A 27687-nucleotide genomic window follows, 5' to 3' on the forward strand; every position below is an offset into this window, starting at 1 on the left:
AAGTGTTGACAGGGGCTGGTTTTATTGTCTATCCTTCGCAGTTCAATAGTGTTCTTAAATACAGAGATAAAATTAATATTCTTTTTGTTAGTGACAGATTTGACAATAAAAGGGGAGACAGGCTGACTTCCTTCACTCGGTGTGCGCTCCGGCACGGTGTCTGACCAAGCCTTTACGTGATGACGGTCGGACCGGTGCGGCCGGTTCTTTCGTGCAGCTGTGAAAGTTTCAGCGCAATGGAGATGAGAGGTGCCAACATGACCTGCAGGAAGGAAAGAGATGGCTCAGAACCCCGAGCAGCCTCCACCCGGCGCGTCCACCCTTCCCTCGCGGGCGGCGGGGGTCAGCCCGGGACACCTGAAGCTCGGCGCTGCTGAGGGAGGGACCATTTCAGGTTCCCAGCGAGAGGAACGGTGCCGTGAGGGAAACTCCGAGAGGAAACTCCGGGGTTGCTGCTGCCACCCTTGTTGTGCCGCGCTCCAAACTCACTGCGTCATCAGCACAGGACGTTAAATCGTTTAGTTCGTGCCTCGCAGAATGTGGGGGGTTTTTTAGTATTTTTGTCAATAGAGGCACAGTAAATTAGACAAAAAGAGCTCAAAGACTGGTTTGCTGGGGAATATAAAACGAGGATTCTTTTCCTCCCGTGCCTACAAGAGAAGTCAACGGCATTTTTAAATGATGCTGTAAAGAACTTGTGTTCTGCACTAAGTTTAATACATCAGTGTCATCTTATATACAACTGCATCCTTTTACCCCCATTTATTTGTTTTAAACCAGTATTTCCCAAACTGGATACAGGAATGAGCTCATTTTATCCCTAATGATGCAACATTTCAATTAGGTGGTCAGATTGGGACTGAAACAGTGTCCCCCCACACCTGCACCCAGCCACAGATGTCACATCAACACACAGGAAAATTAAGGTGCAACTGCAGGAGCAGCTGGGAGGGATTCTGAGTAAATAACACTTGTTCACAGAATTATCTCAGTTGGAAAAGCCCTTGAAGCTCCTCCAGTCCAACCATGAACCTCACCCTGACCGTTCCCAACTCCACCAGATCCCTCAGCGCTGGGTCAACCCGACTCTTCAACCCCTCCAGGGATGGGGACTCCCCCCCTGCCCTGGGCAGCCCATTCCAACGCCCAACAACCCCTTCTGCAAAGAAATACTTCCTAAGAGCCAGTCTGACCCTGCCCTGGCGCAGCTTGAGGCCATTCCCTCTTGTCCTGGCGCTGGTTCCTTGGCTCAAGAGACTCATCCCCCCTCTCTGCAACCTCCTTTCAGGGAGTTGTAGAGGGTGATGAGGTCTCCCCTCAGCCTCCTCTTCTCCAGACTAAACCCCCCCAGTTCCCTCAGCCGCTCCCCATCAGACCTGTGCTCCAGACCCTGCACCAGCTTCATTGCCCTTCTCTGGACATGCTTGAGTAATTAAGTTTCACACAGAGGGGTTTTTTTTAATAAATCTATTTATATTGGGATTAAAGATACCAAAGCCCTTGCTTCCAAAATTCCTAGCACCTCCACGTAGCCCTAAGCAAAGCAGTGCTAAGCAAAGATTTAAGCTTTTTGGGAAGGCTGGGTGCCAGCGGTGCCCCAACTGAGATGCAGCACTTGCCTGTGGGTCTTCGTGTATCTTCTGAGTATCCTTCTCATAGCTGTCGATGTAGAGCCGCACGGTTGCTCCAGCACTGCCGGTACCGCTTAGTCTGAAGATGATGCGGGAGCCATCGGAGAAGATGAGCCGCAAGCCCTGGTACGACAGAAGGGGAGAAGAAGAGCCTCAGCTACGCGTCTCTTGGGCACCTGTGGTACTTGCCACGAGATCCAGCGTGGCGATGCCTGACCTGTGCGATCCCTGAGCTCGTCCTCTTTAGGGAGCCACAGAAGGCCCCTCTGTTATCCCCCTCTGAATCCCAGAGGAGGTAGTGTCCCTCCTAACCCACTCTGGAGAATTTGCTAAAGCTCCTGAACCCCAAAGCGTTGCTGCTGTAAGCTCCCCGGCCCCAGCGCTTGCTTGGAAACAAGAGCCAGGGCCCGACTCTGTGTCAGACACAGCACTACCAACCCACTGCTCTTCCATGAAGGCAGGACGTAAGGAAAACGCTCCTATCACCCCACAGGCAAGGCAGGATTTCCCCGTTCTTCCTTCCCACTCCGATTCCACATGATGCTCTCAAACCAATCGATCTACAGGACATTTTTATTCCAATGATCTCTGGTGACAGGTTACTCATCTCACATGTATTTAATACCCCTGTGAATTCTGGAGCCTGGAACCTCATCCCCCGTCATAGCCGCTCTGCCCTGCTGCCTGCCCTCTCGGGGACAAGCACATGAGGAGTGTTACCAGCTCAAGGACAAACATATCTAGGGAGGATTTGCTTGCAGCAACCTGGGGCTCTAGCGCTGGAGACAAGACAAAACCTGAACGGGAGGGTTTGCGCCTCGTGCTTCAGTGGGGTTCTTCAACACTTCATTCAGCACAACCCGTTTCCCAGCTGCTGACCCATCGCCCGAAGGATCCCCCTCAGCTCAGCGCCGTCACTCCTTCCCCTCCTGGGGCAGCTGTAGGGAAGCTCTGCTCCCTCCAGGCCCTTCCCTCTCTCCAAGGCAGCAATTTCCCTCCCGCAGGGCAGGATCCCACCAGCAAACACAGGGCAGAAAAGATTTTTCCAAGGGACAAATGCAACATTTGACTTTACAGGAGGTGCAAATGCAACAGACAAAGATTAAGCCCAAAATACACAGCGCAACACCCCTCTGGGGGGTGCCCACCTGGTTTCGGGAGACGCTTCCATCCACGGGATCGTTGTACTCAAAATTATCAGCTTTCTCAACCGTGTAGACTTTGTCACCACACGATAACTGCTTCCCCACAAAGGAGCGGTCAAACATCACAGTCTCCAAATCCTTCATCATTTTGTTAGCTGCATCTGCATCCACCTCTTCATAGTCATATCTGCAACCAGTCACCACACCACAAAGATTAGGAAGGGGAGGCTGTAATGAGCAGCGACGTTTTGTAACACCCTTGCTTAAACACTGCGGTCTTCCCTGTAGATCTCAGAATCACAGAATCATTCAGGTTGGAAAAGACCCTTGGGATCATCAAGTCCAACCATCAGCCCTACTCTACAAAGTTCTCCCCTACACCACATCCCCCAACATCTCATCCAAACGACCCTTAAACACACCCAGGGATGGTGACTCCACCCCCTCCCTGGGCAGCCTATTCCACTGCCTGACCACTCTTTCTGTGAAAAATTTTTTCCTAATGTCCAGTCTAAACCTCCCCTGTTGGAGTTTAAAGCTGTTCTCTAGGCCCTTGCTGGAGGAGAGGACAGGAAGAGGAGAGAGGAGGATCTGTGCAGCAATATAGCTACAACCCAACACAAATCCGTGGGATACACTGCAGTGTATCACAGGCATTTGGATTTGGGAGAGCTGAAAACACAAATGGTGCTGCCTTGTGCCAGGCATATCGAAGACAGAGGGCTAGGCTCCAACAATGCTGACTGCAAAGAATTTATTCTAAATCCTGCCGATAGGATCTCAGCAGGTTCCTCACGATAACAATTTTGCCTGAACATCCTTGTGCGTGTCCCACAGCAAAATGCAGGTGTGATGGCAGCACACGATAACATACCAGCGCCAGCTTTGATCTCATGAACCCAGGTGAGAGAGGCAGCAGCGAGCGGCTGAGGCGCACGTCGGGATCCCAGACTTTGTACTCCCGTTGCCGGTGTGATCTGCGCCGCTGAGCTTTGCCCGGCTGGCTGGGTGAAGCACGCACAGGCTTGCTACCCTGCCTCCGCTGCACTTCGCTTGCTATGCAGACATACGTCTGGTGCTACAAGACTGCCTTTTTATTCTAGACTTTGGCATTTTTTCCACAGGTTTAAATGCCTCAGATGTATGCTGGCTTTGTGGGGTGGGGGGTAAAAAAAAAAAAAAAAAAAAGAAGAAGAAGAAAAAAGGAAACGGCACGTTCTTTCATTTGGCAATTCGAGATGGAATTTTCATGTAGGTCTTCCAAGCTTAAAGATTTCTGCCTGATGCTTTCACTCCAGCCGGTGTTCCCACCCCTGCTTACAGGCAGGTTTGTTCTCACTCCTTCCCTTTTCATCTTTCACACCTACTGCAGTTTAATTTGGAGTATTTGGGACTGGTCAGAAACTCAGCCACGTAAATAATGGCCTAGGAGCTGGGCATCCGTTCAGTAAGACATTGCCATCACTGAAGATACTACAAATTAACTTGTGATTTGTGGTCTCAAGAAACATACTGTTCCAATGGCAAAAAAAGACTCTTAAAAGAAAAAAAGACACCTTGCATATATAAAATGTACAGCTTTTGCAGACTCTGGTACTTACTAGATTTATGTTTAGAGTAACAAATCCTAAACTGGACATTGTGAAAGGTCAAGGTGAATACCTACTGTTTAGTTTAACCCAGAGATGTTGCCTGCAGCAGCAAACTGCTGGGGGAGGTTTAAGTTCCCGCAGCAGGACCAAGCAGTGCTGCGGTAGCACAGGCTGGTGCCATCAGTGCTTGGGGCTCTGAGCTTGGAGGGATGAACACAGAGGCGAGCATGAGGCGTCAGGAGCACCTTCCCCACCTGGTGAAGAAGTTCCTGCCGTATTTCTGCCAGTGATCCTTCATGATGTCCTCCACACTCTGCTTGCGAGTGGCTAGGATGGACAGCCAAGCCAGGACAGCCCACAGCCCGTCCTTCTCCCGGATGTGGTCGGAGCCTGCAGAGAGCCACAGCACAAACACATTTCCCACCTCCTTTCACGCCAGAGTCCATGCTACAGCCCTACCTTGTCTCCTCTCCTCCAGCCAACTGGCAGCCGTGCAAGCTCACAAATGGAAGGCATTTCATGAGTTCGAACCCTGCTGTATTGCTAAAACGGTTCAAGATATCATCTGCTTTTAGCTATAGCCCAAATAAAACATTTGGCCCCTTTTAACACACACACACACACACACACACACTCTCATTGTTCACAGATCCTTAATTCTGTTCCCAAGGAAGTAATGGGGAATGCACAGTAAAAAGGTCGTCAAAAAAAAAAAAAAAAAAAAGGCAAATGCAAAGGAACAGCTCAGGAAGGACTAACATCAACCTCTTCAAGCAGCTGTCACGTACCGTCTGCCAAATCAGCATGCTCTGATCAGCACATATTCTGGCTGAGCACCAAGAAAAATGTCAGCCCTCGCTGAGGATGCCAAACCCTAACGACTCTGCAATTACGCCGCAACGGAGAGAAGAGCAGCTCATTGGACGGCAACGAGCAGTGCAAGGAGAGACTTCGTTCACGTGTGGAAACCCCGAGAGCGGCTCGTGCCTGCTCTCGCTCCCACACGCCAGGCACTGAAAGGCTGTAAAAGACCCTGTTTTGTCTAAAAGAGGACCCCTCCAAAGCAAGAGTTGAACGAACGGAGAGGAGGTGGTCGTCAGAGACGAGCCCAGCCTTGCCCTGGAGGCGAGCTGGACCGGGGCTGCCAGCGGCGGGGCAGGCACTGCACAGCACCCAGGCCCTGGGGAAACCCGAGAGGGTGCTGCAACTTAGACAGCACCCTGAGCACCTAAATTAAATGAGGGATCAAATGGCAGCCCAGAATACATCCAAGCCAGGCTCTAGGCTTGTGTCTTGCTGTGCCCCACAGACGCACAGCTTCTGAGTTCTATCCTCTGAGCTCTGGAAAACCTCCAACCAGGTATTAATGAAATCCCAAGGAGCCAGGGTACAGCTGCTAACGCAAAGAGCACTCCTGAGCTGCCGTTCTACCCTCCCAAGAATTGCCAGAGTGGGCAATCATCTGGGGAAAGAGGCTGGGGGCTGGGGCTTGGGTTACGGGGTGCTTTGCACAAATCCCACTATTGTGGACGCAGCGATAAATTATCCTCACGGTCCTTTACAGCGGAGAGAGCTGTACAGAGGTGATGGAGAGGAATGCTAAATAAACAGAAGTCCCATGTGATGTATCAACTTATTGCTGGAATAAAATACCCAGGAAAGCAAGCAGGAATTCTGTCATGTCGCATTACTCTAATTGCTCCTGGACTCCAGTCCCACTGGGTCACAGTTTGTTTCAATTTTTACTGGGTCTATTTGGCTGCTCCCTCACCTCGCTCCCCTTCAGCACTCACATTCTGTTCAGCTCCAAACAACTCCTCATTAACTTGCCATCAAACAACCTTCCTCACCCCTTTTCATTCCTTAAAGCCTATTTGCCAGATGGACAAACCCCCTTTGCATGGTGGGGGGTGTCCAACACTCCTGAGCCTTTTCTTAATCTGCGTGTCGTGTGTCGTCCCCCCCCCAACTGCCTCAGTCCCTGGCCACTCAGATGTGATGCTGCGTGGCCAAAATCCCAAACCTGTGTCTCAGCCCCCACTGCAAATGGAATCAGAAACTTTTATTTGTAATGTAGAGTCACTTACCTACTGGGGGATGGAGAGAAACTATGAGCTCATTGCTCATACAATAAAAGATGGAAACAATTTTAGAAAGCTGCTCATTAGAGACCATCTCCTATCAGCAGCTCCATGAATCATTTGCTGCGTTTTGTTTTTTATTTATTTACCAAAATGCCACTACCTTCTCATTAGCCAAAGTCCAGAACATAAACTTAACGCATGCTGAAATCATTCAGGGAAGAACTCCAAAATCTTTCTTTAATCATGATTTACTTCAAGATTTCTTTACAGATATACCACATTTTCTGAAATTCCCCTTTCCTTCCAACCTGAGGCCAAATCCCATGTATCAGAACAGCATCTGGTTGCAAAAATATTGTCACTGAAGATTGCTTCAGCCCCAGAGCAAACTGCTTTCAAACAGAGTCCATGATGCCATTTCCTCACCCACAGCAAAGCTGGGGTAATCCTTTCATGTCAAGTTGTGCACCCCAGTTCCACAAAGCACTTGAGTTCAGGCATTTGGGGATTTAAGGCCATCCCTGCCCCGAGACACCCACGCACAGGCTAAAATGTTTTTCTGAAATATGGGATGGTGGGATGAAAACACACAAGGTTTGAGCCTGAAATCATCCAACCGAAATTCCCTCCAGACCCTCTGCCTTGCATATCCTATCAGCTGCCCCTGTCTTCAGAGGTCTTTAGAAAATAGGAAAAACGAGATCTCGGGGAGAATTCAGACCAGATAAAACTCAGCCTTTGTGCATGAATTAGGGAAGGTCCCATTTCCACAGTCAGGACGTTAAAACCACGCAGCAGATGCCACGGGAGAAGTCAGAAACTGTCGAGGCCTCCCGGGAACTCTGCGTGTTTGGAGCACACCACTCCGACGCGGAGCGAAATCTGCTCACTTTAACTTCCCTCCACAAATAATAGTTCTGTGTCACGTGCACACCCCTAGTAAATTCCTTAAGATGTTCACTTTGTTTCTCAGTAACCTAATAACTTGCTTAGACTGTTCAAAGGCAAGTGTTAATTTAAACTTTATAAATCATACCTTGTTTTTAGAAGAGGAAAATGAGGGCCCTATTAAGCTCAGAGATTTAATAGTGACCTGAAACCTTCCCTAATAAAACTGCATGCTCCAAACCATATTTCTTTCCAGAAATGAAAACATTTAGAAGGTTTTCCTGGCCACCAAGAGTTGAAAAATACATTTAACACTGCACTTAATCCCCATAGACTCAATGACCGGGCTAGTAAAGAGGCCCTTAAACTTCCTGCGTATCTACATATGCCTTCCTAAATAACTGAAAGAACTAGCTCTTGCCTCACAAAACTTTTAGCATTGTGTTCGTTTCCACCAGTGATTCTTGCAAGCTTTTTATTTTATTATTTAAGAAGCATTAACAACTACACATAAAAGACAAATCCCAAGCGACCCAGCGCAATAAAGAACGAAGAGGAGGAATAATACCATCGTTGGTGAAATCAGTAATGCTGACTTACCAGTACCAAAGCTTTCCTCTCCACACAGAGACAGTTTGTTTGCATCCATCAAGTTTCCAAAGAACTTCCAGCCAGTTGGAGTTTCATACAAAGCAATCTTTGTAGCGTGGGCCACCCTTCAAAGGTAAGAAGGCTAAGTCACATCACAGCTGGACTCTTAGCGCTCCCATGTGAAATAACTGCAGCAGGAGCTTCAGTTGCTACCAAGCATCTCTTTTGGGGTAACACTGAAGGCAGGTCATGCCACTGCTTTGGTTTTTTTACAATAAACAATTCTTTGTACAGCAATTCTCTATTTTATCCCCGTATAACATTTGGGAAATGGGTGGGATGCGCAACCAAAGAATAAATACGAACACGTAGCTCTTCTAAAGCAATTTTAAGTTGTAGATCTCAAAGCATTTAACGAAGAAAGTATCACTATCAACTTTAAAATTAAAAAAAAAGATGGGGAGGACCATTGGTTGGGCTTATCTGCAGAGAAGAGAAAGAGCCAAGAGCGCAGCCCAGCTCTGCCATGTCCCCGACCAGGATTTAATTCATTAAACTTCACTGGCTCCCCTGGCAGACAGCCCTGGCACTGCTTCACCCTTCAGGCAGACCACGCGCTCGTTCCCCACTACAGACGTGTGGTAAACCACAAAAAAGGGACAGTCCCTCTCCTCGGCAGGGCTCCCCTCCCCTCTCCCACCATGCACAGAGGTAGACAGTACCTATCAAGAGCCCCGCTGGTGGGCATGCTCCGTGCAAAGCCACGCACTCCAGTCTGCTGGAAATAAGGGATACTGAAAATATTGGCAGCGATGACGGCGACGGAGTCAGAGGGGTTCACAAAGAAGCCATGTTTCCCAAGAATCATGTTGCGATCCTGGTGAAGACAAGAGAGAAACAGCTCTCATCCCTGCTTAGCACAAAAAGGCTACAAAGTTGTTCTACTTGGCAGGCGCAGCCTATAAACCCAACAACTCGGAGAGATTTCTGACTGCACTGAAATAAATACAGAGTTTTGAAGAAGTTAAACAGCAGCACCTGTATAGTATTTCACCTTCCTGCTGATTTTTCACAGCCTTTAAAGCTATTTAAATACAGTTTGGACTTCATTATTCACACAGTAGCCAACTATTGCCATGGTGGCAAACTCCAGCAAGTGGTTCACTTCTATTTGCAATTACAGAAGGGAGAGAAGGAGAAAAAAGGTCTTTGCCTTTGTCCTCCTCTGCCTAAAAGCAGCTGAGCAGTCAGTCCCCCACAGCTGACTAAAGGGCAAAAAGGTGAATATAGAACAGCCCCTTTACCCCGTCTCCATCAAAGGCAGCTCCGAAGTCGTACTCTCCTGTCTTCATGGTCTGGACCAGGTCAGCAGCGTAGGTTAAGTTGGGGTCGGGATGGTGGCCACCAAAGTCTTCTAGCGGGGTGCAGTTCACAGCTGAATTTGCCGGGGCTCCGAGCTCCTCACACAGGATCTTTTTTACGTAAGGGCCCACAACTATCACAGCAAAACAGGAAGAGGAAAGGAGTCAGCTTCTGCCCTCAGGCAGCTCTGCACCAGCCACATAACCACCCAGGCGTCCAGTCTGCTCACTTTGGGTCAGTTTATATGGTTTAAGGTACTAAAACAGAAATGCTCACATCAAAAGCCCCAAGTAGCACATAGGTGTGCTTAAGCCTGACCCATCCAGGCACACAAGCTCTTGTCAAAGTAAGCTTTTCAGCTGAGGGGCTGTCCTGATAAATAAAGAGACCACTCATGGGTTTAGAAGTGAGGATGAGCCTATGCCAGGGCTCAGCGCGCGAGCCAGGACCCCCCTGTGAAGGGCTTATGCCCCGAGTTCACCGAGGCATTAGTACAACAGCCCCATATAACAGAACAAAACACATGTGGGATTCACAGGCACCCCGCAGTACAAAAGGATTTACTGCTCTCAAAAGCTAGTAATGTAGACAATAAAAAATAAGTGAGCGTAAGAATGGGAATGGCCTGGAGACAAGGGAAACAAGATGCTAAGAAAGCTAAGGAACTCTTGAAAATGTCTACGGAGACTCACAAGCTTGGCATGTAGATTAAATGATATAGAACACTCCAATAGTCCCATTTTTGTACTCAAAATACCCATGGGCAGACCTCTGGCTAACCGCTGTGACCTCCGTGGGACATCAACTGATGCCGAGTCTGCCAGGGCAGCTCGGATCACAGCATCATCCTCTGCCTCTCAGGTGTGGATTGACATGGGTGAGCCATACATCAACCCCCCCCCCGAACCCCCAACATTTCCCAAGTCCAAACATTTGACAAAAGAAAACAACGTAAAGCCGTAAAAAGTTTGCCTGCTGAAAGAAAAACGCATGTTGCAGAACTCAAGAAACAAATTTACAAATGATGGATGTAGACACCAGAAGAAAGTTTTCTCTCTGAAGCAGATGACAAAGCCCCGGGGACACCCAGCGCCGGACACACCCAAGCCCACCCGTACCTCCGTGCATAGCATCTATGCGAATCTTGAGGTGGTTCTTCCCGGAAAGCAGTTCCTTTAACGCACTGAAGTCAAAGATGTTCCTCAGCATATTCGCGTAAGCTTCTACTGAATCCACAATTTCCACTAGAAAAAAAAAAGTAAATAAGAGACCAATTCTCAAGAGTCTGAAATCTTTGCAGAAAAACAATTTTGCTACATGTGGCAGGGTGCTGACAGTCCTCAGTGCAAAGGGCCAGGGCTCAGCACAAAGCCTTTAAACATCCCACAGAATCATTTCATAAAGACAATAATAATGGTCCTATATTAAGAATTTAATTACAGGCTGTCACTGCTAATTGGGTTACAGACCAAATGGACCAACAAAATCCTTAAGACAAACACTGTTCCCAGCTACAGCTCCCTGGACTTCTTTTGAGAGGGCTCAGTCCCACTCCACTTACCTGCAGAGTGGCATTAAAAGGGAAAAAAAAAAAAAAAAATCAGATCTCCAATTTCCAAAGTCAAAGAGAACTGTGCACCTAATAGTTTGAAAGAGTTGCACCTTTGCAACTAACAGGCCATATAAACACAGAGCCATGAAAACACCATTAACATAAAAATCACACTATATAGAAGTGGGGACTGAGAGAAATACCAACTTTTATAATCTTTTGATTTAATTGTGGGGTTTTTTAATTACAAGCACAGGTCACCAGGAGATGGTAAAAAATACCTGCAGTAAGTGTTTTTCAAAAGTCTTTTTTTAATGTATTTTCATATTTCACTGCTAATTGACAGAAGTCATGTGTGAAATGTAATGGCTTTCCCACTCACAGAGAGAGCTTTTATATGTGAAACCATGGAAAAAAAAAAATCAGTTACAAAGATTAAACACTGTAATTTTTAACCAGAAAAATGCACTTTAACTGCAGAGCTGTCTGTTTCACAAGTACACGTCAATGGTAACCTTACAGACAAAACAGTTTCTGATTTTAGTGAAGTCTGATGGATCAGATTTACCTAACTAGTACAACTTTTTATAGGACAGAAACAATGATATAATTAAAGTATCTACACAAAGTAAGATGCAGGCAAAAAAAAAAAAAAAGCAAAACAGGATGCCAGGGGGGTGATCAGAACCAATGTCCTTGCTTGGCTTATCCAAGAGATGAGAAGGAGAGGTCAGAATGGCTCTGTCCGTCCTTCAGAAACACCAAATGTCCTTGCCCATTCACAGCAGGTCCACACCAACCCCACCTGAAAGGAAACTTTCCAAGAGAAAGAACAGTCATTTACCTGTAAATGGCTTGAATTTGTTCTCCAAGTCAAACTGCTGTTTCCCAATGGTGCTCAGGTCCACCTGGAGATCTGGGCAGATTGCATACTCTTCAATTTTCTTGCTGATTTGGAAAATTTTGTCCGTGATACCTTCAGGAGCAGGACCTGCAAGACAAAATGGTCAAGGGGGAAGACATTAAAGAATCAGACTGCAAGAGAGGTGCACTTCAGAAGTACAGCAAAAGACCCGGGGCTGGAAATACCTCCCTTGGAGAGAAATATCAGGGTATGAGGGGAGCAGATCAATCACTTGTTCTGTTTAGGGAAACCCACTGTTCAGGGCACTGGATTTCTGTGATATTAAGACAGTTAAATTAGGTTCCTTGGGGTCAACACAAGAAATGGCCAAACAAAGCAAATCAACCCGAACCAAGCGACCTTACCTCCATTGGCAATATTGAATTTGATGCCAAAATCCCCATTGGGCCCACCGGGGTTGTGGCTGGCCGTCAGAATGATGCCACCGATGGCTTTGATTTTCCTGATGATGCAGGACACTGCTGGGGTGGAGAGAATGCCGTTCTGCCCGATGACCAAGCGGCCAATCTGAAAATTAAAGAGCAAAACAAACTATTGTGAGTCCCAAATCCGAAAACCAGCAAAACTCCCAAAAACCCCAAATGCTGGCGACAGGTAAACCAGAGCCCCCTGGAGCTGTGCTGATGGCAGAGGTGCTGCTTCTCTGCAAGCAAACAGCCTGTTCCTGGGAGGCTGCCGAAGCTCTCCACTGCATACAGTGAAGGTCAGCATCTGACCCTGCTCTGTTGTGCCTTTTTAGCATTTTTCTTTATGAATGCTGCAGCTCAACTGGGAATGGCAGCTTGCACTGAAGAGCTGAGCTTTCCAGAGGCATCTAAGCAACAAAAAAACCCAAACCCCTTTGGTTATGGTCTTGAACTTTGCTTTCAAAAGACACAATGGGACTGAGAAGCCAAAACAAAACAAAAATCGGTCATTGTCACTACTCCCATGGGACCAGCTGCAGATTCTCTTACTCGCAGCAGGTAACACACCTCCTTCCCATAAATTTAGTAATATCACCAAGATTAAATCCAGAGCAATGTGCTAAGCAATACAAAGTAATCAGGATCCAGTTGCTGGAGTTCATGTAATAAAATGGAAGATGAATATTTTTCTGGAAGAACACGCTCCTTACCACAGCCCCCAAATGAGGTGACAGAGATTTTAAAAAATACCAGACTACTCTCCATCAGCCGAGGAGATTAGACCCTGTATACGGCGGAGAAAAGAGGAATAACTTCATTCAAACACAAGATAAACCAGGAAACAAAAGGCAGCGCTCCCAGACTGAAGGTCCGCGTTCGGTGCTAAGCCAAGGGCACTGGATGACTGCGATTCCTCTCCCGCGGCACTGCCTGGTGCTAAGCCCCAGCTTTGCTGCCGATCAGTTATCACACGTTACAGCTGTCAGAGACCAGCTGGGCAAGCGAGGCGCCACTGAAAGAACTGCACCTCTAGCAAACAACAAGCATAAATGTGAAACAGCAGTTTACAAACCCAAAGTGAATTACTTTCTTTTCAGCTGGCCATAGTAGGTAGTATTCCAGCCCTCACAGTGCCCATCTGCCAGGCTGATTGCACTAGTTTATTACACCATACATTTCATCTGAAGTAGCCCAACCTACACGGGTTTTGCTTTTTCCCCCATTCTCAGTCCAAGCCAGCACACCTTGTCTCATGTTTTATTCCAGCCTCCAAGTCTCACTCCTTTAGTTTCACCGAGAATTAATGCAGTCTCCAGGAAAATCCTCTCTAAAACGTCATCTTTTGTTTCTCAGCTTCCCTTCGAGGGGGGGGGAAGTGCTCTGCCAGACCTCGTGTGCAGCTCAAGGGATGCTGTGATGGACTGGCAAGACAAGCCAGTTTCCCTCCCAAACCACAGAGCAGCTGCAGGAGAGCTGGGTGAACACATCAAATCCATTGTCCTTACCCAAACCATCCTCCCTGCACATCTGAACTGTGGCTTTTGCATGTGCATCACTGCTCCTGCAGCAAGGAAGGCAAAGAAGAAAAACTTGTCTCCACACAAACTTCCCTCTGATTTGGGGGTCCTCCTTGGCTTTCAGAGGTTTTCAGCTGTCATTCCCCTCCCATCCAATGCTAAATCCTTTGTGGTAACCACTGGAAAAAGTCGCTCAGTGTAGCAGCGTGTGGAGCAATTTACACTTAATCATTTTTTAATTCCCTGGAATTTCTTATGAGAAAAATCAAAGGATGTAACGATGCAGAAATACCTTTCACAGAATGCTCAAAACAGACCTGTTCACAAACAGACCCACTTTGTGCAGTGATTTTGGGTTGCAGCACTTTGAAACAATCCAAGCAAACCCTGGTTTTACTGAAAGCACCATTAAGATGCACACAGTCAATGAAAGAGACCTCCTGAAGCCCCCCCCCTGCCCCCCAGTGATGTAGGCTGCTGCTTTCACACCAAAAACATGTTTTCCAGGCCAAGGAAGCTGGTGTCTACAGCTCCATCATGTCATCAGCACACCCCTCCAGTCCCCTTTCTGTAAAAGAGATGCACCACAAGATGTACCAATGCTATACACTGTGCCACAGTTACAGTCTCTGAATACAGCCACTTGTATTTTCAGAAGTCAGGTTAAGTGGACAAACCACCTTGGTCATTTCCTTTAACCTAAATAATCATCATTAAAACATGCAATGTGATGCCACCAATGTAGCAAGTGTGCTTGGCACAATTTGGAAATCCTGCTGATCCCACATTTGTAGAGGTAACAGTACCTGTCTCTGCCACACACCAACAAAGAGATTTTTTGCATACACAAAACACAATATACATCCCCTTCTTGTGGTTATTTGTATTTGAAAACATCCTTGGACTCATCCCTTCTATTCTATAGAGCAAGATGAGCACAACGCAGATAGTCGCAGGTACTAGCCTGACTGTATAAAAACAATCAATGAAAAATATCAAAACCAGCAGTGAAACTAGATTTTAGCCAGACATGGGTCACACCACTGGAAAGAAATGCATGAGAAAAGTCTCAGCTGGTGAAGATCAGCCTCTACCAGCAGAAAATCTGTCCTAGTGTCAAGCAGTCCAAGCAGCAGGAAAATTGTGCACATTTTCCAGCTCTTCTGCTCATTCCATACACTGGCTTAAGAGGAACACATTAAATTGCAATGCCAAAGGATTTTTTTTTCTCCAAAACGGAAAATATGTAGATTTTAAAAAAATAATTAAAAAAATCTCTCCTCCTAGTCATCCATTCATTACAAACTACCCTGCTGTGATCAGCTAAGTTTTTCCGTCAAACAAATTCCTAAGAGCCAGGTCTCTCAGCATAAAGTTTTGCTCTGCACTAAGAGACTCAGGACAGATAGCAGAGTCATTTTTTCTTAAAAAGCAAACGGAAAACTTCAGTGCCCAAGAGTCTTGCAGTGCATGAACCGTGCTCTACCGCAAACAGACAAGTGTTCTGTTCTGCTTCTGAAACACAGACTTCCAGCACTATCAGAGACCACTGTAAAGGTTGCCACTCACTTGCTAACTCTCATCTTTTTTCAGTTTTCAAAGGCTCCCAGAGTATTTATCAAACAGCCACAACTTACACCTGTTGAGAAAAAAACAAAACAAAACAAAACAACCCTGTGTTTTGCCTTTTCATTTGCTGAGCAGCTCAGACCAGTGCTGAAGGAGCTTCTGCCGAGCTGCCACTGAACAGCGAGCCATGGCTCCACCAATTCTTCACTTCGTAACAATATCAGGGTTTTATGATCTGATGGAGAGACTATGAAATCCACAGGTGCCAAGAGCTTGCAGCATGCCAAAACACAAAATGAGAACACACAAAAACCCAGCAGTATTTATTTTCTTTGCTGCACGTGTATTCCCACATACTTCAACTGCATCACTTAAAAATGAAAAAAGAGTAATTTTTGTACTACCAAAATGATTTTCCATTAAAAAGTTAACTATTAGCAGTTGAGTATAGTCTTTGGGGAAATTAAATCTCGTAGTGACTAATTTATTATGTTTTCTGCATTTATCAGCTACACAACTATAGGAATGTAGTCATTTAACATTTACCAACCCCATTGGCAGCAGCCATTTGGACTATCAGTTCCACTGCAGACTTATTAAGGTATCTCCCATCGCCTCCAACTACCATAGAAGATCCTTGTCGATCTCTTAAATCTATGGAAAAAAATATACTCTGGATAAAATTCTGCAAATAGTTCATCTTGGATTCAAAATAAAAGGTCTTCTTCCGTAATCCACTGGTTCCTGGTTTCTGATCGTTGTAAGGAGCTGTTGCCATGGTCAACACAGGCAGAGGAGCGTCTTCCATGTTCTTTTTCCATACAAATGCATTTAAAAAGTAAACTATGCCAAAATACAAAAATCAATCTTGACACCAGGAATGGCCCACCTATTAGACAGAAGTTCAGTGAAGCTGCTGAGCACCCAAAAATAGCTCCTTGAACCTTGAGCTGAATGTGGTTTCTGTAACTGAAGACGTTTTCTTGCACTTGTTGTGGAGGATCAATGTCACGGAGAATACACAATTCCACACTGCCGTCCCTCACTGAAACGGCTGGGAAAAGGGGATTTTTGTCTTCTTCATCATCTTCTGTTTTCCACTGGCAGAGCTCCTTGCCATTCTGTGCTATCACCCACCGCAGCCCAGCACCGTCAGTGGATCCGATTCCCCGGAGTGACGGGGGGAGCAGCTCGGCCCTCTGCTCGGATGCCCTGATGTGCTGCCCCGGTGCAGAGCCCGGCGTTTTCGCCAGCCAAGCAGATCTGCACGGCAGAGCCAGGCCGCTGGCTGGGGCCGGCCGTCACGTCGCTCCCCGCGGCGGTGGGTCCCCGGGAGGTAAAGCCTCCAGCGGGCATGGCAGCACTCTGCTAGAGTTATTTTGCAAAGTCTGGCAAGTTAAAGGTCACTCTTAAAATGGAAGGCAACAGATCTGTTACCTACAGTTTGCTCACACGACTCCTGCTCTGACAACCTGACTTCTCCATGGGCTCCCTCTCAAGCACGGGGACATTATCCATGATGAACAGTGGGTCAAACTTTGTTTCATTAAGAAAAACCCAGAGTAGCTAAAAAGCCACAAGAGAAACAGTTTCAACTGAATGCCCACACAAGCCTCACCAAAGGCAGTATATGCACCCAGAGTTATTAAAATGTTTTGGAAAACTGCATCTGAAAAAGCTATTAATTTTGCAGCAGCTTGAACACATACAGAAGAGACTCAGATACCAAGAAACTTTTATGAAGCATCATCTTCCTAAACATGGGGAAGGTAACTTTGCTAGACTGACATCAGTTTCCTCCAAACCTCTTCAATAACACTCAGAGTCCTCTGCCGAGCTGCTGGAAACACTTTATAGGTATTACTGGAGCAATTAAAGAACATACACTTTGTAATGACTCAGTTTGTCCCATTATTAAAAAGCAGGTGGGAAAAGGAGATGTGTACACAGCTGAATTGTGACAATTTATGAAGACACTCAGGGGACTGTTTCCTGAGGTGCCGATTCTGTCATTGCTCCAATAATTGACAGAATTTCTTCCAAGGGGTAAAGAGATCCTGTTATATGCATCAGTAGGTTAAAATCGGGCTGGATAATTTGTATAAGACTGAGGGGAAACCTCATGGCTGAAGGCAGAAAAACACCTCTGGAGAGAAAGGCTCCTCCTGACCTTCTGTGAATGCGTCAACCAGGTCCCCCCCAAGGGAGCCAAGGAGCCAGGTGAGCTTCCCTAGGGAGGGAATTTAATTCCCAAGGAAGGGGAATTTAATTCAGGTTTGCTCTCAGAAAGCAAAGCTCTCCGAGCCATCTGTGGGAACCCCGAAGGCTGCTGCCCCACACAGCCACCTACCCAAGCCTGCCGAAGGGGCAAGCGCTGGCTTAGACAAAAGCCAGGCCGTTGCAGGGCACTGGCCTGAACACAGCGCACGTGAACCAAGCTGCCTGATCCATCCAGAGCCCCAGAAGCAATTTATTTTGCACAGGCTCAGAATTTGATTCCTTAATTCCTCTCTTTTCCCCACCAAACCACACAGAGGCACATGTACTGCAGAACTAGGACAACACATATTTCACACAAACACTGAGACTGCCTGGGATACGCAGCTAGAAACAATTGGTTTGTATTTTATACACCCATGCTATTTCAGCATCCCGCAGCTGAGACGCCCTTTAATTTCATGCAAAGGCACAGGCTTCCCTCTAGTGGCACAGAAAACAAAACCCAGCTCCCAAAACGAGCCATAAGGAGCCTCACACCAGCCAGTCCCCTGGCAGGAAAAGGCCTAAGCAAGCTCTTTCCTTTCTTATTCCCAGTGAGATAAACTTACTGCCCTGCGAAATGCCACAGCGTGAAGTAACAGGAGGAGGGCACGGGCCACCTACCAGCTCTGGAGGCTGCACGGAGGAGATGCACGTGGACTTTCTGGCAGGGAAAAGGCCTATGCAGGGTTAGGAATTTGTGCGTGTAATTAAGTGCACGTGTACTGGACAGAGGAATCAAACTAAATTAAGCTGGGGAGGAAGGTGCTGGTCATTAGTGCCATGCTTACATACATAATATGAAACACACTCTATCAAAGGAAATACAAAATTCAGCGATGAGCTAGTGCATGTAAAGCATAGGGACAAGAACAATCCATCAATGCCAGCTTTGAGGCACTCACCTGGTCCCAGGGCTTGCCTGCAACATGGGCATCACTATTTGGGATAAACTAAATCACCAGTAATAGGCCAGCCAGGACTGGTACAGGGGTTGGTGATCACGCGGTTGGCCAGAGATTCAGAGGTGAAAAGAAGCTCGCCGAAGGTGGATCCTTTCCACCTTAAGGTCTGGAGCAGAGACTGGGGAAAGATCATTTGATCTGTGATTTGGGAGGCTTTGCTTGGATGCCTGTGATCATTACAGATCACTTACAGGCTGGAAAGGAATACAGCAGGTCATCTTGCTCCCTCCCCAGCACTGGTGCAGGATCAAATACACCTAGGGCATCCTCCAGAAAGCTGCTATAACTTGTTCTTGAAATCTTTTTCTCCAGGTAAGCCATGCCAATGCATAATTAGCCCTGGCAGTTAAAAGCATTTTCCTACAATCTGCTGTACATCTTCCTTGCTGTGGTTTAAGTCCTGAGCTGACACACAGAAAACAAATTGATCATAATCCTCCTCCTGACAACTTCTCACACATTAAAAAAATCCTTTAGCATATAGACTCTGACTGCTCTCTCTTTGCTACAGTAAACAACCCCAATCTCCTTAACTTTTCCTTGTGGTCATATTTGTTATTCCTCATGGCAGTCAGAGGCTGGTGAGAGTATTTCCCCCTCCAAACAACCAGTCTGCTGTAGGCAGTACCTCAGTAAAAGGTCCCCTTTTACTGTCTTGCACTTCAGACATACCAGAACAGAGTTAAAACTATGAATTGTTGAATTTGGTTAACGGTAAAAAGACAAGACATTTTCAGAGGACTTAAACTTCACCAAAACATTGCAGAGCTCAATACTGTCGCTCCCTGCCCCTTCCCCTCTCCTGCTATGTGAGCTCTGCCATCTTCCTTCATCCCACCTGCTTGGGGCCATGGCTGTCTGGAGCCTTCCCCAAGCCTGGGAGCAGGCAGCTGGGCTCTCCCAACCTCCCACGCCGACACTAACCCACCTGCAGCACAACCTTCCTCCAAGCTACACTCTTGTATTTTGACATCCAGGCAAGCAAAATAGCTGGGAGGTGGGGAACCCACTGTGCAAAAGCCAGACTGAAAAGTAATTCTCACTCTTCATCCCCTGCAAACACCCTTGGGTCAGGCTTCTCCAAACTGCAGGATGCCCCCTCCTCCGTGAGCAGCCCTTCTCCTCTCCTTTCAGCTTCTTCCCATTCTTCTCTCTCACTCTTCTCTCTCCCCATTCAGCGGGCGGATAAAGTCAACGTACCCTACTGTGGAGTTGTGTTTAGATGCAAACTTTTTCCTGCTTCTCAGGAATTTTTCTGACAGCAACCGTAGGGTGATGGGTGTTATGTCCTTATGCTCTTTTTCTGTGGTACACAGAAAAAAAGGTACACAGCATGAAATCCCAGGGAACAGAGTCAAATCAGGTATTTCACACTTATTTTGTGGCTTTCCCATAAGACAGAAATCACATTTCCCTAACTCCTGCCCACAGAAAAGTTCTAGTCCCTGCACTGCTGCCTGCACACTCACCGTAAGAGGGTGCCAGGAGCCCTGAACAACCCTGCTGATCAGCTGCCAAAACCACGCACTTTCTGCCCGAGTACAACTCCGGTCCAGGCAGCCACTGCTGTGTGTGTGACATTCGGCAATGCCAAGACAAATGGAGCCAAAGTAAAATAAATAGACCAACTGCAAGCCTATTAGTCATACAAGGAGTGCTGTTCCAACTGCAAAACTCTTTGTGTCCATAAGAATTAATTAAAAATCCAGGTTTTGAAGTAGAAATTCCAGAAAGGCAAAATATCTGGGACCATCTTGACAGCACGAGCACCCTTACATGCAACCATGGATATACGAGTCACTCCAGAATTAAGAGACACTGTTCTGTACCTACACTGCACCCTGGTTAAAATTAAGAGACAAGCAAGATGGGTGGCAGAGGCAGGGTTAGGGATGAAACCACCACCTGCAGGGTTGATCCTCTCTTTGCCTGGAGAGAAGTACACAACAGCAACCAAGATTGAGAAACTTTCTGTTCAAAGGTCGGCTTTTCAAAGCACACCCAAATCTGCACATTACCTCGGCCTGCCCTGGCGTTTGCTGTCCTGCCTCTGCACTGGGGAACAGGAGAGGTATTCCAGCTGGTTTACCTCAAGCAGACCCAGGAATGCTCTGGGATTTTTGGCCCCAGTCTGCTGAGAGATAGCCCCTGTCCCTGGATCATGTTAGAAACCAGCACCTGAACCCAAAAAATCCAGAATTACAAAATGCAGACAATGCTGTGGAGCGGAGGGAGGGTACTGGCTGGCTCGGCCAGATGCTGGTGTGAGGAGCAGAGACATACCTGGTTAAATCTTGCAGGGTCAGGGACAGAAGCTCTGGTTTGAGGTGTACAGAGCCAAGCTGCTTTCTGGTAGCAAGCCGGTAACCCACAGTACGTACACATGACAGTGAGGTGTCTATACGCAGCAGGGGACAGTGTGGATAGAAGGGGAGAGGGGGAGACATACACGAATGTTTTCTCACAGACTTACTAGGATGTGCTAGAGAAGCTTCGTCTGTGGGCCCAGGGGTAAAAAGCAGCTGAAGTACAGCAGCAGGAAAGAGGGCTGGAAGGGCTGTAGTCAATCCTACCCAAACCATTCTCATTACAGGCTTTCCCAGGCAGAGATTTAGTGACCTCCCCAGGCAACACACTCCTTTCATTAGCCTTAAGCTTCCAAAACGCTTTCTAATGTCTAACTTAAACCTCCTCTGTTGCATTTTCCCTCTCCCCAGCAGGCCAGAGAACAATTTGTTACCTCTCTGCCTGCAGCATCATTGCAGACATTTGCAGACTGCCAGCATCCTCCCCACCTCTAGGCTACGTTCATTTCTTCCTCACTGGCCCCATTTGCCCAACCTCAGGTCATTCCTGCTGGAGTCCCCCCCCAAGCAGACTGCACCCCTCTGAGGGGTGGTACCCCAGATCAGAGACTTTATTTCCTGGGTTTCACTTACAACCACTTTATTTACAAATCTAGGAATAACATTTGTTTTTCTGGATAACTGGATGATAAGCCAACAGCCTTTGTGGTCTACTCATCAAATCTGCTGCTTAATACAACTTGTATTGTGATTATAAATGTACATATCACATTCATATTTTATTACTTCTGCCTATGCATCTGTTTTTGCACTTCTTACTGATATTCTATGTTATTTCTGTTTATTTCTAAGGTATGTTCCAGTTCAGCAGCTGTAACATTAACCAAAACATTGGCTAGGTCAGAGAGAAACACAATGGGGTGGCAAGGACCCACCACAGTGCGTTTCTTGATCCTGGTGCAGCTCAGACATGGCATAAAACATAAAAGCAGCACCTATTCAGTCCAGCTCACCTATCCCAAACTTTGCCTTGACAACAAGAAGGCATTACACTCCATCCTGCTGCCCTACCAGCACAGCCAGAGCTGAGGTTTCTGGTTATAGGGAGTCATTGCTCCAGGAGATTGCAGTTAAACATTTGTTAGTATGAATTTCAACTCTGTCTGCTGGATTTGCAGAGATTAACTGCAAAGCACCTTAGGTCTTCCTTTGAACTGGAGTTTCATTGTTGCCGAGTTTAAAATTCCAAAGAGGCACTGAAACTGGACAACCTGACGACTGCCTTAATAACCTTCAATTATAAACCAATATAAGCCAATTAACTTTACAGGCAAAAGGAGGCTAAGCTAGTGTAAAAGCAGTCTCCGAGCTGTAAGAGCTGCTGCATGCATGGTTATCTTCTAAAACCCATCACAATCTGAAGCCAGGGATGGGGATGCTGATGGCATAGTTTGTATTTATTTCCTTACTTCAGACACCGCATCTCAATTTGCCCTTCTGCTTCTGAGAAAAACAGAAGGACTAGAACTTGAGGTTTTTCTTAATGGGCTGTAGGATCTAGCATCGCTGCGTCTAATTCTGGTATGTGGGCATTGCTTTTTGGAAGAACTTTATCATCACCTTAGTTTGATGTTTTTAACACCAGGAGCTTTTTTACTTTAAGAGAAGATCTGACCCTGAGGACTGAGGGATTCTATTCTTCAGGATAAGGATGCTGATTGCTGAATGGATGAAGGTCTGCAAACCAACAAGGCTAAGGCTGACTGCACATCATTGTGCAGAAACACGAACAAGAAGAGACGCTAGTGACAGGTTTCTTAAAAACTAGGTAAGAAAAACAAGTGAGGCTGAAACAGGGGTGAGCAGTTAACGAACACCTCCCATCAGTAAGCCCAAAGCAGATCACAGATGTGCTGGTCCCACAATGCCCCTTCCACAGTTGGGATGCTGTGGCTGGGAACGTGGGCACACTCTAGCCAGGACCAGAACATGGCTCCCCAAGTCTGCACCGCACCGTACTGCTTGTTACAGGCTCAGCACCGTCTGAAAGGGAACTGGTCTGGATGGCAGAACAGCACACAAAAAGGGAGCAGAGCTACGAAAGTAGAGCAGTGGCAAATAAAGAGCTGCTGAGCAATGCAACAGAGTTTAAACACTTGGTTTCCCTGGGATAATTGAGTAGGAAAAACAGGTTAATAGCAGCCAAGCCAGGAAACCAAACATTCTAGGGTAGAGAGCAGTATTTCTAATAAAAGCACCGTTTGTCCTGCAGCAGTAAAACAAAACCGGGCTAGTATTTAACATGCAAAGCACTGCCTGGCATTCAAAACGCCTTCAAGCAATTTGCTTTAACGCAGCTACTTTGCAGTACTTTGAAATCTGTTTCTTTAAGAAGGAACCAGGGGCACAGTAGATTTGTTGAATAGCAGGTGACAACTTAGAAAATCAATCTGGTGCTAGCTATACAATCACATCTAGATTTATCCCTTCAAATCTGTAATTTTTGCATGCTTTTGACACAAAGCTATTGTACAGCCACAGTTCTACACTGACAGGTGATGCTCCAACAAGGAGCTTTTAAGCTTTTGTTCACGTAATTAAAGAGTCAGACTCGCTAACTATGTGGGAAAAACACGAAGGAAACCTGGCACAACAGACCAAAACAAAGCAGGCAGGCTACACTGAATGCCAACTGAGAAGGGCAAAAACAACCACCTCTATTTTAGTTGACATATATATGCAAACTCATAAACAGGATAAACATTCCTTAATCGCACAACAACAAATTAAGTTGTTGCTAGTCAAATATAAGTACTTAGTTATATATTAACCATTCCAGATGGAGACAGCACTAAAACTCACTTTAGCATCCTTTCTTTTTACGTTGTAAAACTAACAATCATAAACTGTGGACCTCAGGTTTCTCCTGGGGATCAAGAGGACCATTCAACCAGATCTTAAAACCACATGATTTTAAAGTATTAATCCAATCACCTCTTAATCCCTAGGGCCATAAATACAGTTTTTCAGCGCCTGCTTTGGCGCAGGTGGCTGGCTGGCTGACTTCAGATGAGTGAATACAGCCTGGTGTAACATACCTTGTCAGTCAGGCAATCGGGAGAGTTATGTCAGAAAAGGCTGTAGCCCAAACTTATCTTCATTATATCTTTACTCTTACTTCTTGTTTTCAGTTTATCACATTCATGCTGTAACTATATACCACTCCCTCACATGCACTGTAATAATCACTTCTCTACAGACAAAACAGCAGTCAGTTCAAGTGTCCGGATGGGGCAGTGCAGCCACCTCTGGAGTTTTCTCTGTATTACTCAGGATTTCTCAGCATGAAATTACAGTCATTCTCTGAGAATTGGCTGCTGGAATCAGGAGACCCTCTGAGAGCCCCAGCACTCAGAAAAAAAACACAGTCTCCAGAACAACTTACCATGTGTTCCCTGTTCTGCAGTACACATGCTTACCGGTCAACAGAAGGGTTGAAGGGTAGGCAACTTCCAGTCACTTCACATTTATTGTGAAGAAACAGGATTTTCATGGGCTCTTACTCAACTACACTGTGGTAGCTATCAGGGAACTTGTAATTACAGAGAGCAAGCATCCCCTAACCATTCCAAAATAGGAGAGGAAGTACACAGAAATTTATTAAAAACCCGCATTTTGCATTTGCTAAAGAAACTTTCTATTTTTAGTCACCCCATTTCTTGGGACCTGACGGTTTTGCCATTCTTGAGTTTGGCAATGCAATACTTGCACTGCCTTATCCAGGCCAGTGCCCCTCAAACTTAGCCAGCAGTTGTGTATCAAGTTTTCAATGGCTCTGTATTCTGTAGATCACTTCACTGTACCTCCTTCTGGTTACTTACCCAGGCTTTACCTGCTGTTCATTTATTAAAGAATTTGGGGGATATTTTGCTCTTCTCTTCAATGCTCCTTTAGGCGGTCTTTTTCCTCCTCTTTTTTTTTAAATGGGATACTTAGATCTATGATTTTGCGGTGCTTTTGACCTGCCAGTCCTCTTTGAATCTCTGCAGGGAAAAAATGGGGTAATTTCATGGCATTACAGCACTCTGGCAAGCCTATACCACTACCTCTGTTCTGCTACAACAAAGGTATAGAAAACCTGCATCAGTAGATGGCTGGTAATGCTGCAATATTGCCAAATTTTTGCTTGAAACAGTCTAGCATTTTGTCTCAGGCCATGGCCAGTATCTTGTTCTATAAATTAACAATTCAGAATGAAAAGCTTTTAAAAGTAAAACGTCTCACTTCATATAAGTGTCTTGGCTCCTATCCCACATACTTTTTCACCTGTTTTCTTCCCCTACCTCCCATTTTCTTTCTTGCCTTTCCAGAACATTTTTCCGACTTTAGAGCCAATTCTGTCCTAGCACTTTGAATTCATGCGGACAAAATACTACAAGGCAAATGGCCATTAGCAAGTGCACCCCTTGGGACCTGCTTCTGCAACTCTGGCAGAAAGCTCAGCACTGTAATGCTGCCATACATGAGTGTCTGCACGATTAGGAGGAGGATTCGAGCAGCGACTGGCCCTCAACCCTCTCCCAAGGAAACACCTAATCAAATTCCAGCATGGTTCTACCTCCAGGCCCTTGCTTACTTCTGGAATCAAGCTGAGGTGCAGATGACGGCGAATTCCTCGGTGCCTGGAAGGCTGCCACATCCCACCAGGCCCTGGGTGCACATCCAAAACCTGCACAAACCCAGGCTTTATCCCAGGGAACAAATCTCCTAGCATGCTTATTCATAGGGATCCAAGGTGCTGTCTGTGCACGCAGTCAGGCACGAACACTGTACATTTCAACTCCAACCCCTTCTTAGAACAAATAAATAAACCAGTGTCTGCTGCTTTTCTTGTCAGTGAAGGCTGCACTATCCCTTCCTTCCACAGGTGCACACAGCAAAGCGGCTGCTGCTAAGGGATGCTGGGACATGGACTGAAAGTTGGAACACCCATCTCAAAAAAAACCCCACGAAAGACAAATTTCTATATGGCTTAGACCGTTATTTGCTTCTTTATGCTATAAGGTAGCAGCAGTCTCTAATTGATTTTTTCTAAAGAAGCCAGACATTTAAAGGCCTTGAGGCATCTGATTGCCACTGGGAAGCTGAAATAGGTAACTCAAAGGTTTTACCCTAATGTCCAACCCTAACCACCAAGCATCCTCAGGCCACCCTCCTTGTTGGGTCTATGAGGAAGAAAGCTTGCTGCTGACAAGGTGGAGTCAGGTGTCCCAGGAGAAGGGGATGATTTTCTTTTGGAAAAGACCAAATGTAGGGAAAAGTCTCCCCTTCCAAATTCAGCTTCAGTGCAGCTGTCCCTACCACCATCACATTCCCTGCTGGGCTCCTCTTGGGCTGACCAAGTGACAGGGCCAGGACGAATCAACAGGGATGAAGCCTCCAGCAGCGAGACGCAGTCCAGCGTCACGGAATGGAATGTTGCTCCCCACCCAATGCACCTCACCCCCTGCACGACGTGCCACTGATTTGTGCTGTTAGCTGCAAAAAAACAACTATGACCCAAAGAGAGAAAAAGCAGTAACAGGAAAGCTGCACTTAAATCCCCACCTCTGCACCTGCAGATGTCCGATTGCTCCTGGATGTATTGGGCCAGCTTGGACGGGGCTTTGAGCAACCTGGGCTAGTGGAAGGTCCCTGGCAGGGGGGTTAGGACGAGATGGGCTTTAAGGTCCCTTCCAACCCGAACTGTTCTATGATTCTAAGTCTACCAAGTGACTTTTCCTGTGTGAAATGTAGTTCCCGCGCTGACGTGTCGTTCACCGATTTACTTCCACTCCGCGGACACACGCAAAGCGCCCGCGATTTCCCGCTGGCAGCTCGCACCCCGCCCCGCTCCCCTCGCGCAGGCCTGCGCTGCCCGCGGAGCCCCGCGGAGCGGGACCAGCCTCCGGCCCGGGCCGGTACCGCTTCCCCGCCGAGAGGCCAAGGCGAATGTCGGGGAGCGCGGCGCTGGAGCCCTACCCCGTTGGCGGCGGCGATGCGGACGATGAGGTGGATGGCGTCCCTCATGTAGAAGCGGCCGTCCCCCCCCACCACCAGCGCGGCCTCCTGCCGCTCGCCCGGCGGCACGGTGGCCAGGATGCTCTGGATGAAGTTCTCGGTGTAGTGAGCATTGCTCTGGAAGACCGTCACCCGTTTGCGGAGCCCGCTGGTGCCGGGTTTTTGGTCGCCGTACGGCTTGGTCTTCACCGTCACGATCCGCACCATGGCCGGCCGCCGCACCGAGTTCCGGCCGGCCGCGGCACCGGGGCGGGGGGAGCCGCAGCCACAGCCGGCCCCGCCGCCGCTCCCGCCCCGCCGCCCGCCCCTTAAAGGCGCCGGGAGACCGGGGGGGATCCCTCCCGCTCCCTCCCGCTCCCAGTCTCGTACCGGCGGTGAGGTGGAGGCGAGACGACGGGAGCCTGCCCGCCGAGCCGCGGGCCCCGCGCCGGCAGTCCTCGGGGGTGCGGAGGCTGCGCTGCCAAGCTCTGTGTGGGGAGAGGGAGAGTGAGGGGCTCCGGCCCGGCCTGCGCAGCGCCCAGCACCTCGCTGGCCTGGCACCTTGCATCGGCCGGGGCCAGGTCCCTACGGCCACCAAGCAGGATGTCACCACAGGCCCTAACAAAATGTCTCCATAGACCCTGACAAAATGTCACCCCAGGCCCCAATGGGACATCACCACAGGCCCTGACAAAATGTCACTCCAGGCCCCAACGGGACATCACCACAGGCCCTGACAAAATGTCACCACAGGCCCCAACGGGACATCACCCCAGGCCCTGACAAAATGTCTATATAGACCCTGACAAAATGTCACCACAGGCCCCAACGGGACATCAACCCAGGCCCCTACAA

General features: G+C 47.4%; 1 protein-coding gene across 1 annotated transcript; it reads right to left on the reverse strand.

Moving 5' to 3' along the window:
* PGM1 (phosphoglucomutase 1) lies at positions 1-27102 on the reverse strand. The gene is made up of 11 exons (XM_074875844.1): positions 26815-27102; positions 12115-12277; positions 11690-11836; positions 10412-10537; positions 9236-9426; positions 8654-8808; positions 7941-8056; positions 4623-4758; positions 2780-2963; positions 1620-1754; positions 1-262 (listed from the first exon to the last, which is right to left on the reverse strand). Exons 1-11 carry the CDS (start codon positions 27058-27060, stop codon positions 173-175), a joined length of 1689 nt encoding a protein of 562 aa, XP_074731945.1. The 5' UTR covers positions 27061-27102; the 3' UTR covers positions 1-172.
* Positions 27103-27687: the final 585 nt, after the last annotated feature.

The sequence above is a fragment of the Strix uralensis genome, chromosome 8, assembly GCF_047716275.1.
Source record: "Strix uralensis isolate ZFMK-TIS-50842 chromosome 8, bStrUra1, whole genome shotgun sequence".
NCBI classification, from domain to species: Eukaryota; Metazoa; Chordata; class Aves; order Strigiformes; family Strigidae; genus Strix; species Strix uralensis.